This window comes from Ornithorhynchus anatinus, chromosome 1 (assembly GCF_004115215.2).
Source record: "Ornithorhynchus anatinus isolate Pmale09 chromosome 1, mOrnAna1.pri.v4, whole genome shotgun sequence".
Taxonomy (NCBI): domain Eukaryota; kingdom Metazoa; phylum Chordata; class Mammalia; order Monotremata; family Ornithorhynchidae; genus Ornithorhynchus; species Ornithorhynchus anatinus.
This window is the reverse complement of record NC_041728.1, coordinates 62,119,767-62,135,255: the sequence shown is the minus strand read 5'-3', so window position 1 is coordinate 62,135,255 and position 15,489 is coordinate 62,119,767. Positions and strand designations below refer to the sequence as shown.

At 44.3% G+C, this 15,489-nt stretch overlaps 1 protein-coding gene across 6 annotated transcripts in view; it reads right to left on the bottom strand.

Annotated features, from left to right (window-relative positions):
- TECPR2 (tectonin beta-propeller repeat containing 2) overlaps positions 1–15,489 on the bottom strand; it is an 80,940-nt gene that overhangs the window by 19,431 nt on the left and 46,020 nt on the right. For 4 of the 6 annotated variants that reach the window (XM_029058552.2, XM_029058571.2, XM_029058560.2 and 1 more), the window contains one exon: positions 4,992–5,140. The exons of 1 other annotated variant lie outside the window; for it this stretch is intronic. In XM_029058552.2, the coding sequence (XP_028914385.1) occupies positions 4,992–5,140 (149 nt within the window). Of the gene's footprint in view, positions 1–4,991; positions 5,141–7,614; positions 7,762–15,489 lie in introns of those variants that run through there. One more of the 6 variants, XM_039912029.1, reaches the window with a different exon arrangement.

Here is a 15,489-nt window from a genome sequence, read left to right as displayed (position 1 = left end):
AAATACTACTGAATGAATGAATGGCCGGACCCTGGATACTGAACTATGGGGAGCCAGAGATTCTGCTCCTCTAGCCACAGCCCCCTTCTCATCTTGGCTTTGATTTCGTGTATTTGTCTGGGTTAGATTTAACTGTTACATCATTCCTGATGTGTCTGTTTCCAGTCCCTTCTCCCCACATATTCCTAGATTGTGAGCTCTTCCACCACCCGTAAAGGGCAGGGACTACTTCTAATTCTCTGCCAGTGCTTAATCCAAGCACAGAAGTTGCTGAAGACAAGAACATCACCAACCCCTCTCTCAGATATTTCTCCCTTAACCAGATTACTCAGATTCCCGAGAAAAATCCTTGCTTGGTCTGGTTCAGACTAGCCCTACTTTATATGGGGAAAAAAGAGAAAGAGTTGTTAGTGTATAAAACAGATGTTAGAAAACAGAGCTGCAAATGCACTGCTTCTGTTCAAGAGGCTTCTGTTCTTCCAACCTTGTCACTTTGCATAAAATCATACTGAGTCTTGGTAATAATCATCCTTCACTCAGCATCTAGCTCCATTTCAGCCTGGAAGCAGTCTGAGGACATAGTTACGTATCACCAGTAAAGTAAGAACTGAAAACTGAAGACCAAATCAACTCATTTCCTTTCTAGTAAAAATAAAACAATGCTTTTACATTCAACATTTAAAAATAACAGGAAATGTTGTTAACTCTCTCCTCCTGCTCCTGGTTCACTTGGTCTTTAGGACCCAGAAAAGCTGCTCTGCCTTGAAAAACGTGGAGGTGTTTTCAAATTCAGATTCTGATTCAGCCAGTTGGGCAGAAGTGGGTAGAGGGGGTGTCTGTGGATGTCAGCCAGAGTCAACAACCTTTCCCTGGTTACAAAAGCACATTCATTGGCAACTGGGTCACATTCAATTGGGAACCAAGGGGTTGGGGCATTCAGAATTCACGGCCACACTATTGTTGCAAGGGAAATTTGCTGGAGAACAAACTCATCCTCTAAAACCAATTTGAAAGGGAAAGATGAATCATATTCAGACTTGCTCATAGAAAAATAGCGTTCTCTACTTTCACCCTCTCTATAGATTACTCGTAACATTTCAGCTAGTCCTTGAAAATATCATTTAACCCTCATGATATCTTTTAAAGGGTTGGTTTTGCTGGCTTTTTCTGCCCATCTGCTCTGCCCACTCGCTAGCTGGGGAGAAGCCTCTCGGTTTTGCTGCTTTGGATAAGATTTATGACATTTTGGAAATGCGGATGCTAGAGAGCAGAATGCCAGAGTATCTGAACAAAAGACCAGGAGTTTCTAAGGAAGGCCCCGGCCTAGCCATGTTGCTGATGGGGACAGTGAGTGTGTTCCCTCGGGGAGGGGACGTTGGGCTCTGAGCAATTCACGGGGAGGAAGGGATGGGCAGTGGTAACTGAGGAAAAACTTCTTGAAGCCAGGTCATGAATTATGAATTGTAAATGATTAATAATAATTATGGCATTGTTAAGCACTTACTATGTGTCAGGCACTGTACTGTACTGAGCACTGGGGTAGATACAAACAAATTGGGTTGGACATAGTCTCTATCCCATGTGGGGCTCGCAATCTCAATCTCCATTTGATGGGTGAGGTAACTGAGGCACAGAGAAGTGAAGTGACTTGCCCAAGGTCACACAGCAGACAAGTGGTGGAGTTGGGATTAGAACCCATGACTTTCTGACTTCCGAGCCCGTGCTCTATCCCCTATGCCATGCTGCTTCCACCACTCACTTATAGAAAGTGAGGAGAAGGGAGGCTGGTCCATGAGTAGATTGAAAACTAAGGAATATGTCAGCTAATTCCATTGCACTCAATAAACACCACTGAGTGATTAACACAATAGGCACCTCTGCAGTTCTCTGTTGGGGAATGGGTCCAGGAGAGCCAGGGTCCTTCTCAAACTCACACACACTGCTGCTCTCCTCTGCTACTTTCCTTCTCTCAAGTAGCTTAGAACAACTTTGGCCTTTTCTCAAAGGAACGTAAATGAAAAGACAAACACACACACCCCTTCCCCAGCTGTTACTCAATGCTCCATCTTCCACATTACCTAATGCGGGATCCTGCATGCAGTGAACACTTCATAAATGTCCCTTACAGCTAGCAGAAAACAACACACTCCATGCTGAAACTTGACCGAAAGGAAATGCTTGAAGGGAAAAAAACAGGTATTCATGGGCCACTCTAAATCAGCATGTAACCAGGATCTCTTGGTTGGAAGGCATTGTATTGTGTGCAGGGCTAGTTTCTGCCTGTTGGCTGCACCGAGGCAGGGAGAAATTTGCCACTGCTATACTCCCCACTTGCTATTTTGTTCAACATTTTGCCGCTTTGAACCTAGATGATTTCTCCAGGGGTATTCCTGATCCACTCTCTCTCAATGGCTCAAAAATTGCTGCAGTCCCAAGTCCCTATTCAGACAGGTGCTGCTCCTCCTGACTTTCCCATCACTGTAGATGGCATCACCATCCTTCCTGTCTCACAAGCCTATAACCTCAGCATTATCCTTGACTCCCCTCTCTCATTCAACCCATATATTCAATCCATTACTTAATCGTGTGGGTTCCAACTTCACTACATCCCTAAAATTCCTCCTTTCCTCTACATCCAAACTGATACCACGTAATCCAATCACTTACCCTATCCTGCCTTGATTACTGTATCAGCCTCCTTGCTGACATCCCAACCTCCTGTCTCTCCCTGCTCCAGTCCATACTTCACTCTGCTGACCAGATCATTTTTCTACAAAAACGTTCAGGACGTGCCATCCCACTCCTCAAGAACCTCCAGCGGTTGCCCATCCACCTCCACATCAAACAGAAACTCCTCACATTGGCTTTAAAACACTCAATCCCCTTGCCCACTCCTACCTCATCTCACTACACTCCTACTACAATCCAGCCTGCACACTTCACTGCTCTAAATCTAACCTTCTCACTGTACCTCAATCTTGTCCATCTCGCCCACATCCTGCCTCTGGCCTGGAACGCCCTCCCTCCTCATTATCTGGCAGACAACTACTCTCCCCGCCTTCAAAGCCTTGTTAAAGGCAGATCTTCTCCAAGAGGCCTTCCCTAAGTACCGGTGTCTCCACCCTTCTGATTTATGGCCGGATACAGCTGTCTTAATCATCTACCCTCTTTATTTTTAATGGTATTTGTTAAGCACTTAGTATGTGCCAGGCAGTGTTCTAAGCACTGGGGTAGATACAAAGCAATCAGGTTGGACAAAGTCCCTGTCCCACATGGGGCCCACAGTCTTAATCCCCATTTAACAGATGAGGTAACTGAGACACAGAAGTGAAGTGACTTGACCAAGGTCACACAGCAGACAAAAGGCAGAGTAGGTATTATTCGATCGTATTTATTGAGTGCTTACTGTTTTAGAACCCCGGTCCTTCTGATTCAGTTACCTCATCTGCAAAATGGGGATGAAGTCGGTGAGCCCCATGTGGGACACAAACTGTGTCCAACCTGATTACCCTGTATCCACCCCAGCACTTAGAACTATGCCTGGTATGTAGTAAATGCTTAAGAAAAACCATAAAAAAAATTCAACACCTTGCGAATATTCCAGTTTCAAGTTTAGGGAGGCAGCATGGCCTAGTGGATAAAGTAAGGGCCTGGGAGTCAGAGGACCTGCGTTCTAACTCTGCCACTTGCCTGCCGTGTGAGCTTGGGCAGGTCGCTTCACTTCTCTGGACCTCAGTTACCTCATCTGTAAAATGGGGATTGAGACTGTGAGTCCCATGTGGGACAGGGACTGGGTCCAACTTCATTTCCTTGTATCTACCCCAGTGCTTAGAACAGAGATTGGTACACAGTAAGTGATTAACCAATACCATTATTATTATTATTATTATAATACAAGTGGGCCATTACTTCCTCATACAACTGCCCTGAGGGGTGTTGCAAGCTGCTGTCTCTGTGACCCTAGGGATCACTGTGCATGCGTAAACTAGTACCATCATACGTGGAACACACCAGCTGAATCACACCCCATCCTATCCCCATAGGAGACACGTGAACTAGAACTTGACTCTGTGTCTGTTTCGCCCGGTGTCCCAGATTCAGAACTCCTGGTCCAGGCCCAGTCTGTACCCAGCTCCAAATGGAGTTACGGTTAGGTGTGCCAAGAAAACTGCAATGTGGCAAAGCCACACAGAAGACAATGAGATGATCCTGGGCTATGTGACCTCAATATTTCGAACTTTTAAAAAGTAACATTTGCGTTAAAAAAAAACCCACAACAAACCAGGCAAAATCTTTTCCTTGGCGAGAACATTACCCTGGAAAAAATGTGAATCTAGAATGAACATTCCAAAAAGCATTTTACAGCCTGACACTTGGCTTCCCCCACCTCTTAGTTCCAGGATTTTCTCTGGCCAGCTTGGCTCCAGTATTGATGATTCATGTTAGGCTGGTTGTATAGCAACTTTGTACATAGCAACTCACAGGTTCTCCAAGTACCTCCAAAAATGAGGATTAGCAGGTCACCAAACACCAACTACATTTTAAAACATGGCCTCTTAATTGTGAGGTCTGACACAAAAACACACTTACCATAGCAACAAAGCCTATTAGGTTGATAAGCACCCTTAAATGAGTCCATTGAACCTCACCCTCTCAGAAAGGGGCGAGATTGCCCAGAGATCAGAGTGTGGGACCAAAAAAACCAAGAAAAAAACTCCCAAAAAACAAAACCTCAAGAAAAACCGTCCCCAGACATTATGATAGTTTATGAACTGGCAGATCTGGGCAAAGGCTCGATGATGGATTTGCCCCCCAAGGAGCTGGGCTGCATCCCTCTGCACCGTTAGATTTGGAGTGAGACTCCCTGAATGTCTGAAAGTCATCGGCAACGAAGGCCAGACGAGGGAAAACGGGAGGGAAGGGCTTTAAGGAGGAAAGTAATAAAAATCCATTCTGAATGGCAAGTCTGAGCCTCACCCCATCCCTCTTACCTGGACTGGAGACTCTATCGTTATCCACGCAGGGAGCATCAAGCTCGGGTTGAGGGGTTGGGTGCCCACCCGGAAGTAGACGCCACCGCTGGAATCACAGGCCCAGATGTGCTGGTTCCCACAGGCCAAACTCGTCAATTTTATGGCTCCTACCGACAGATACGGCACTTGTTAACATGGCCAGGCCGAAAAATTTCTCTTGTAAAAAAAAAACCCAAGAGTCTTTGTTTCATTCTTCCCAAGGAACAAGAAAACCAAACTTTCAGGCAGAAGCCCATTGGGGACTGTGTCTAATTCCCATCTGTGTATTCTCTCCCCTGGCTTAGTACAGTCCTCTGAACACAGTAGGCCTTTAATAAATGCCATTACCACCACCACCAATTTAGCCAGAGACCCACCTCCACCTAGGTTTTGGGTTCACAAGGAGAAGACATTATCACAACACCTAAAAAGTTGCAATTTCGACAGGATGATGATGATGATGACATTTGTTAAGCACTCACTACGTGCCAAGCACTGTTCTCAGCGTTGGGGTAGATACAAGGTAATCAGGTTGTCCCAGTTGGGGCTCACGGACTCAATCCCCATTTTACAGATGAGGGAACTCAGGCAGAGAGAAGTGAAGTGACTTGCCCAAGGTCACTGAGCAGACAGGCAGCGGAGCCTTGATTAGAACCCACAACCTCTGACTTCCAAGCCCGTGCTCTTGCCACTAGGACACGCTGGAATGGAACAGTGAGCAGTTACCTCTTAATAATGATGGCATTTGTTATGTGCTTATTATGTCAAACACTGTTCAGAGCACTGGGGTAGACACAAGGTAAACATGTTAGACAGAGCCCATGTACCACAGCCTTAATCCCTATTTTACAGACAAGGAATTGAGCACAGAGAAGTAAAGTGACTTGTCCGAGGTCAAACAGCAGACAAGTGGCAGAGCCAGAATTAGAACCCAGGTCCTTCTGACTCCCAGGCCTGTGCTCTTTCCACTAAGCCATGTTGCCTCTCTATTACTGTTTTGAAATTTTGTTTTGCTATAAGCCAGTTACTTTTTCTCCCCTCCATTCCTTACTCTCTCTAGGGTGTGAGTCTCTTGAGGGATATCCACTGTATTTGAAATAATAGTGTATATTCCTCCCACAGCTTCGTGATTGCAAACTGTAATCACTTAATAAATGTTTCTGACTTATAGTCAAAAAGCTAAATTGGCTGATGTCTGGATAGCAACACACCTGAAAATACCAAATAATATGTAGAAAACTCTCTTGTACCGGCTTGGTGTAGGTACGAGATGTCTACTCCTCTACCTTGGGGAACTGTGTAGGCAGCCGAAGTAACTGGTTAGCTTCATCCTGGAGGCAATAGCTTCATGACCCTCATTAGCTTCACTTTAGGAGCAATGATTCTTTGAACCAAAGATTAGTAGGGCATAATGTAAGAGACAGAAACCACCACAACTGCACAATATGTGCTTTTTCCGGACTATAACTTCCTTGTGGGCAGGGAATTTGTTTACCAACTCTGTGAGAGTGTTCTCTCCCAAGCGCTCAGTACAGTACTCTGCACACAGTGAACACTCAATACATACCCTTGATTGAGGGATTTTTCCTATTTTTATTTCACATTCCACTTTGCTCAGTTAAACTCAGAGGGATTATTTGAAATGAAAAGCCTTTAAAGGAGGTAAAGTCTTTTTTTTAATCGCATCTTCTCAAAGAGAGTTAGAAGACCAAATGTTGGGCCATTGTTTTTTTTGGAACTGCTTAAAAATGGGAAAAAAGTTTATCCCATTCAAAATTTTACTGCCCTTTGCTCTGCGGCACTGTTTTGTGACTCTGCCCTTTCGGGTCAAGCTTGGCTCGTATGCATCCACGAGGGAACTACCTCAGCCCTGGGATATTTTGTGCTCGCTGCGGGTCCTGAGTGTTAACAGCTGACAGGCCTGCACAAACACCCTCCTCGGGATTCTTGCACTTGAAACATAGTTATCATGCACATAGGCATGACATTAATACCACAAATGTACCCCTGGCCTAAAGATAAATGTTCTACTACCATGTGGGTGCCTTAATGGAGACAAACCCCTCCAGCCTCTAAACATAACTTCTCTTTCACTGCCATTTACTGTTTTCCTCCCTGGTCTTTTTTGTTTCCATTATGGTATTTGTTAAGTAGTTACTATGTGTCAAACACTATTCTAAGCTCAGGGGTAGGTACAAATTAATTAGGTTGAACACAGTCCTCGGCCTGCATGGGACTCACAGTCAAAGTAGGAGGGAGAACTTGTATCCCCATTTTACAGTTGGCTTGCTCTGCTTTGTTTATACTTTAAGGAAGTCTGAACAAAATAACCAGACTTCCAGTGTTGGCTATTAAAAGAAATATTGCTAAGTGAAATGAACACAGTCCCTTTGGAAAGAGGAAGCATACTTCAAACATAAAACAAGTTATTTTTTGGTAACATTTATCTTGGGTCTAGGGATTTTTTAAGATGGCCTAGACTCAATTGCTCCATCACACTTCCAGAATCCTAATGTTAAGTCTATAAATACACATCAGGAGAAGCAAAGCAACATTCCAGAGTTCCCAGCAAATACCAGAGGTTTAATAGAACAGTCAGGTCAGCATTTCAAGGTTGATATGTGTCATTCTGACAAGATGTTCTGCCTTCAGCTTGAATATTTCGATACAAGTTGTATGCACTTAATATGAAGTAAACAAGATGCTGTGTCTTCAGATTGCATCTTCTGATACAATTTGTCTTCTTTTACTAGGAAGTAAACACGTGAAAAAGGGCAGTGGAACAGCTCTTCATTTTATCTTCTCCCCATTTAGCAACTACAAATACCAAGCATTTCAACTCTATTTCCAGTCGTTCCAAGGGAGGAAAAAGGCTTCATCTGTAGGTAGTAACATGGTTCCTACATATTCAACTTTTATACCTTACAATGTAGCATAAAAAATAAATAAGCCCTACCTATACTACTGTATCTCACTCACCTTTTTCTTCTAACATTAGTATTGTGTATTATTCAAAAGCAAAAACTTATAGATTTCTCCTTTATTAACTGCTCTAAGTACAAAGGTCTTTATATTTATATGATATTCATTATTTATTAGTAATAATATAATAATAATGATAATTGTGGAATGTATTTGTACTGATATCCATCTCCCTTTCTAGACTTGTAAACTCCTTATGGGCAGGAAACGTGTCTACCAACTCTGTTGCACTGTGCTCTCCCAAGTGCTCAGTACAGTGCTCTGAACAAAGTAAGCACTCCAAAAATACCACTGAATGAATATCATCGACTGAATTTGTTAAGCAGTATGTGTCAGGCACTGTACTAAGCACAGGTGAAGCTAAAATACAACCCGACTGGACATAAGCCTTGTTCTACAATGAGATTTCAGTAACACATGGAGGGAGGGAGAACAAGTATTTTATCCCCATTTTATAGATGAGGAAACTGAGGCACAGGGCATTTAAGCGACTTGCCCAAGGGCACAAAGCAGGCAAGGGGCGGAGTCCGGATTAGACTGCACTGAAAAGCTGTGTGGCTGCGTGGCTAGAGCACGGGCCTGTGAGTCAGAAGGACCGGGGTTCTAATCCTGGCTCTGCTGCATGTCTGCTGTATGACCTTGGGAAAGTCACTTCTCTGTGCCTCAGTTCTCTCATCTGTGAAGTGGGGATCAAGAATGTAAGCCCTATGTGGGACAGGGACTGGGTCCAACCTGATTATCATGTATCTACCCCAGCGCTTAGAACAGGGCTGGGTACTTAGTAAGCACTTTAACAGGTACCATAATTATTATTTTTACTATTATCTCCTGCCGTGGCCCATGCTCTCCTCAGTAGACCATATATAAATGTTAAACAGTATTCATGTGCATTAGAATAAAACAACTATACAAGCATCGCTCTGTAAGAGAAGACACCCTATCTTTGATGCCTCTTCTTAGCCCACACAAAAATTTTAGCAAATCTGTTCAAAATTCCAAAAATAAGTACATCGACAGAGGAAACCCACTGTTAAAACTTTGCCTTTAATTTCAGAATTTTCTGAATTTAATTCTCATGACAAGTCATTAGACTTTAAGCTTGCCGTGGGCAGAGAATGTGTTTATTGTTATACTGTCCTCTCCCGAGAGCTTACTACAGTGCTCAGCACCCAGTAAGTGCTCAATAAATATGACTGACTGAATTTAAGATTTCCTTTTTTCCCCAGAATATCTAAATAGCATTGGGATAAAGATAAAGAAAGTATAGGAAAGTTATGTCTATTAATTTACAACTCGAAGTAATAAAGTATTCAGGGGGCAGGGGGCAAGGGAATAAATCCAGAAGCTCTTAAGTATGTTCCCCGTTTGACATTTTGTTAAAGTCTCCAAACAATTTAAGATCCCTTTGAAACCTGCACCACCAAGGAGGTCTGATAGCAAAGGTCTTGTCACATGATGTCCCAGCTGTTAAAACATTTTGACCCTAATAAATATTCACGCAGTCAAACATGGCATCGCATATCACCTACTCAGGATTTCTTGATACTATTTACATCCGGAGGTTCTGCTTTTTCCTCAAACCACAAGAGAAGCAATTAACAACTAGGCATCCTAGCCCATCTGGAATTAGAGCACTTATCTGCAAGATTGCCTGCAAGTATAAAGGAGAATACTATCCACGATAGTGTCGTAGCAGAAGCATGAGGTTTCCACTAACTAGAGGGGAAACTGCATTTAACAATGCTTTTTCAGGTTGCATTTTAATCCAGAGTTTATGATATTTTAACTGTACCCATTGTATCTATTTTTAAGTCGTTTGACTTTACTGCTTTTTGAGAAGGCTTAAGTATCCACAATCAACTTTATGGTGAGTCGTTGGTTAAAATGAAATTACTTTAGCAACTCTACTCTTTGAAAATGGTCACGATGGCTTGCAATGTTTTCATGTTGTTTTAATCAATACCAATAAGGCATTCCAGATAATTGAGCCAGTACTTTAAACGTTTCCCAGACTTCCATAAATTATTTAGCAGCAGAATGGCTCTCCTCCAAGGCTTTCCTTACCAGTGAATCCCCACCTTGCAGCAGTATAATTTTTTGAGAGACCTGGGGTTTTGTTCCCTTCATAAGTCCGGCCTCCCCAAAGGCTGTCCAGCTTGTATCTAGAGAGGTGAGAAATTAAATCTCAACCTGCCGCTGATAACAGTCCCAAGCCTACGATACACATAAACTATGTTGGACCTCACAAACCTCTCATCATTATCATAATCGGTGGTATATACTGGGCGCTTTCTGTGTGATTAGTATATGAAGCACTTGGGAGAATACGATACAGCAGAGGTGGTAGGCACCATCCTTGTCCACAGCGGGTTTACATCCCTGAGATCAGACTATAAAAAACAGAGGTCCCAGACACACTTTTGATGTCTACAGTAGCGAAAACTGAATCGAAATCCAAAACAGAAAATCAAATGATGGTCAGAGGCACGTGCTCTCCTATAGAGTGTTCCGGCAACACTGAATTTTACTGCTTCTGTACAAAGAGTTAAAATCCAAAAGGCATAAAACTGCGGTGATGGAGAGGACTGCTCGGTCAGCAATATTGGTAGCACACCATAAGCCGTAGGCTCTGCTAGATTAGAATTATTGAGCGCGTTCAAAATCCGAACAGAGCCGACTGGCTTGAGATAAAATGGTGATTGAGAGAGTGAATCCGACTAAAATCTGGTCTGCGTCTTCCACCCCACACGACACCCTATAATAATACCAAAGGGCCTCAGGGGTTTCAGGGGCGGAGCAAATGATGCAGTCTGTGACCTATTTCCAGGAACGTTCAGGGACCTGGGAGCCTCCCCACCCAGCTCTCTTCTAGCACTTCTTGGGTGAGGTAGGATCCAAGAGCAGCCATCTTGAGTGGTTGGAGGAAGCAGAGAGAGAGTAGAAGCAGGTGAGAAGGAGAGCGGGTGGGTGGGGGAGAGCTTGGGTTTCTAAGGAGGCTGGCAGACCTCTCGCTTGCCTGCCCCCTGAAGCCCTCCTATCAGTTCTCATATCTGGGCATGGTGTGGGCAACTAAAACTGAGGCTAGGAAGTAAGTGGCCCTGGGGTTAAAAGAATGGCATGGACAGAGAGGGGAAAACAGAAAGAAAAGCAGATTGGCCTAGGGGAGAGAGCATGGGCTGGGGAGTCAGAGGACCTAGGATCTAATCCTGGCTCTACCACTTACCTGCTGTGTGACCCTGGGCAAGTCACTTAACTCTCTGTGCTTCAGTTTCCTTAACTGGAAAATGGAGGTTCAATACCTGTTCTCCCTCCTACTTGGACTGTGCTTCCATGTGGGATGGGGTTCATTCATTCATTCAGTAGTATTTATTGAGCACTTACTATGTACAGAGCATCATACTAAGCGATTGGAATGTACAATTCGGCAACAGAGAGAGACAATCCCCGCCCAATGATGGGCTCACAGTCTAATTGTGTTGTGTCCACCTAATTAACTTGCATCTACCCCGGCTCTTAAAACAGTGTTTGACAGAAAATAAGCAATGAACAAACACCATAAGAAGAGATAAGCTGGCTCAATGGGCCTTCCCGCAAAGCCTCCCACAGAGATCGTAAATATCCCAACTCTGCACTTGATGAGGTAGCCGCTTCTATTGGCAGCTCTTCCACAAAGGAAGGAAATATCAAGGGGAGATTGACTGTGAGAGCCTGTGCAGGGGAGGGGTTTGTATTCCCTGAGAATGTGTGTGCGTTAGTGTACACACTAACGTAGGAGAAATATGAGTGAAGGGAACGGAAACAAACATGCCCCGTGGGAGGGGTGCCAAGCACAGGTATCCAGCAGTTCCATCTCGACCGGATCACGGATTGCCGAGGAAAGGTTTTACAAACAGAATAAATACAAGGAAGAGGAGAGGAGGGAGGGCATTCCCTTCAAGCTCAGGGCTCGATCTGGGGCCAGTGCCCCTGTGGGAAAAGGGGCCACTCTGGAAGGGAGTGGCCAGTAGCACTGGACATGGGTGGGACAAGCTGAGAACCATCAGAAAGGAGTGAAAGGTGGAAGCCATTAAAGTTGATCTGTCTGTCCCCCTGCGATGGCTAGGTTGGGAAAAGCCAGTGAAATCGAACCACTGACCTACACCCGGAAACAGGATCCGGGCATGCAAGGAGCGGGTATATGGAGAAACGGGCAGTGTTGATTTCCCCTCTCTCCTTCCACACCCCAGTAATTTGAACCTAGATCCCCTTAGTCCCATGACCCAGGCACATCTTCTGCCCCACAGAGCCAGTCAGGCAGAACAGACTCCCGGCCCTAGCCAGGCTCCCAGGCACTTGCTGGGTTAAAAATGAGTAGCAGTGTGGCCTACTGGGTAGAGCACGGGCCTGGAAGTCAGAGGGACCTGGGTTCTAACGTCAGCTCAGCCGCTTGACTGCAGCATGGCAAGTCCCTGAACTTGCCTCAGTTCCTTCATCTGTACAATGGGTATTAAGACCATGAGCCCCTTGTGGAACATGGACTATGTCTAACATGAGTTATCTGTATCAACCCCAGTGCTTAATACAGGGCCTGGCACAAAGTAAGAGTTTAACAAATTTCATTAAATATGTATTCATTTATATGGAGAGGGTGGTTAAGCAGCAGTGGCCATGGCCACAGTAATGACACTCCTGTTGCCACTGTAGTTTACCGATATTTTTACGAGTAATAATAACATTTGTTAAGCGCTGGGCAGATAACGATACAATCCCACATAGGGCTCACAGTCTAAAAGTGTGGAGGGAAGAAGAATGGGTATTTAATCTCCAGTTTAAGGGTGAGGAAACTGAGGCACAGAGAGTTAAGTGACTTGTGCAAGGTCACAGAGCAGGCAAGGGGCAGAGCAGGGATTAGAACCCAGTTCTCTGACTCCTAGGCCCAACCTCTTTCCATTAGACCACGCAGATTGTTTTTATGGGCTAACTGGAAATTTACTGATGGTTGGCAGCTCTGCAAACCAGGGTGGTTCAGGTTTCTCCCCGCCACAGGTCTGGACAAAAAGTGGTTTCTGGGGAATCCTATTCCTAGGGCACTACACATTTTGAGACAGGTGGGTAGACCTAGGAAGCTCTTCCCACCCTCCTGCTTTCTTCTAGTCTTTCCATCTCTCCAACTCCATTTCACCACCTTTTGCATTTTAAGTCTTTTCTTTTTAGAGCTGAGTTCTTCCAAGTGCAGGGCTTACCCAGAAACCTGACACTTGCTTTTCCTGTTTAGTAGATAATGCAAATACTAAAGTGGTCATAGGGCTGACTCTGGCAGTGGATTCCTCTTACTTATAGAAGAGTTGCAAGACAGGATGGCAGCTGCATGTTATCTGGCACTGAAATCCGTACTAGAAGCAGCGTGGCCTAGTAGACAGAACACGGGCCTGGGTGTTCAGAGGACCTGAGTTCTAATTCCGGCTCTGCTACTTGTCAGCTGTGTGACCTTGAACAAGTCTATTTCCTCATCTGTAAAATGGGGCTTCTCCCTCTTATTTAGACTGTGAGTCCATGTGGGACAGGGACTGCTGATATCGTATATACTGCAGCACTTAATATAATATTTGGCATAGAGTAAGCATTCAAATGCCCTAATTATTAGACCATAAGCTCCTAGAATAATAATAATAATAATATTTGTTAAGTGCATACTATGTGCAGAGCACTGTTCTAAGCACTGGGGTAGATACAGGGTAATCAGGTTGTCCCACGTGAGGCTCACAGTTAAGCCCCATTTTACAGATGAGGTCACTGAGGCACAGAGAAGTTAAGTGACTTGCCCACACTCACACAGCTGACAAGTGGCAGAGCCAGGAATCGATCCCATGACCTCCCAAGCCCAGGCTCTTTTAACTGAGACATGCTGCTTCTCTAGAAGGCAAGGACCAGGTCCTTTTCTGCATTCTTATACAGCTATATTTACCTGTGGACCCGAATACCTACCACTTCATGAACATTATTACGAGATGTTAATCCCTTCCACGTACCCCTCTCGTGAGGGTTAAAGAACAAACTTTCAGGCAGAGTGGAATCAGTCTCCCCAAAACACAAAACACCCTAGTCTCAAATTTTGAGATTTTGGGTGGGGTTGGGGAATTTAGCTTGTTAGTAGTCAGGAATCAAAATGGGGTCTCTCAACGACTTTAACATTAGACCCAGAATTGGCTGAACCACCACACTGACATATGAGGCGCTGCGGTGAAACTTGAGATCAACTCAGGATACCCAATGCAGATATTTTGGGGGCTCCTAAACTGTAGCTGGCACAATCACAAGTTCCAACCTAATGACATCAGACCAACCATAATATATTTTCTTCTTCCCTTGTTTGAGCTCAATTTTTTTTTTAAAAAAGGAATTGTATAAAATAAGGCATTTTTTCAGGATCATTAATTTGGGAAATAGGTAACTCCCCTTCAAATCTGATACTCTTGCACTGAATTTGTTTGTTAACTGATTATCTAGTTCAACAGAGAAAGAGTGTGGTCTAGTGGAAAGACCACAGGCTTGGGAGGCAGAGGAGGTGGATAGAGCCCAGGCCCGGGAGTCAGAAGAACCTGGGTTCTAATCCTGGATCTGCCACTTGTCTGCTGTGTGACCCTGGGCAAGTCGCTTCACTTCTCTGGGCCTCAGTTACCTCATCTATAAAATGGAGATTAAGTGTGTGAGCCCCATGAGGAACAGGAATTGTGTCCAACCTAATTAACTTGTTTCTATCCCAGTGCTTAGAACAGTGCTTGGCACCCAGTCAGCGCTTAACAAGTAACATAATTATTGTCATTATTATTATTCTAATCCTGATTCTCCCAAATACTTGCTTTGTGGCCTTGGGCAAGTCACTTCTCCATAGCTTTGTTCTCCTGTTCTCCCTCCTACTTAGACTGTGAGCCATATGAGGGACTGTGTCCAACTTAATTCACTTGAATCTACTCTAGTGCTTAAAAGTGTCCGATACACAGTAAAGGCTTATCAAATACCATTTGAAAAAGCCCAGCAATTAGATGTGTAATCTACTCTTAAAAAATGATGCTCAGTTTACACTAGCAACAGTGGAGTTTAAAAATAATAATAAGAGGGAGAAGCCCCATTTTACAGATGAGGAAATAGACTTGTTCAAGGTCACACAGCAGACAAGTAGCACTGTCCTCCACTTAACCTCTATGTTGAGTTGAGTGAGTCTGAAGACTCTCAACCAACCTGTCCCCATTTTATATCTTTTCGCTCTATCTGCTACTCCCTAGCTCAGCCTCTTATTGTACCTCTAACTGTACCTCACTCTTACCTCTCCTGCTTTGTCCCCTTGCCCGTGCCATTTCCCAACTGTGGAATCCCCCCTGCTCCCCAAATCCAACATGCCACAGTTCTCCCCACACTCAATGCCTTCCTAACTTCCCACCTCATCCAACAAGCCTTCTGCAATAAGCTCCCAGCACCCCACCTCATACAAACCCACTATTCCCTTGTATATTTAATT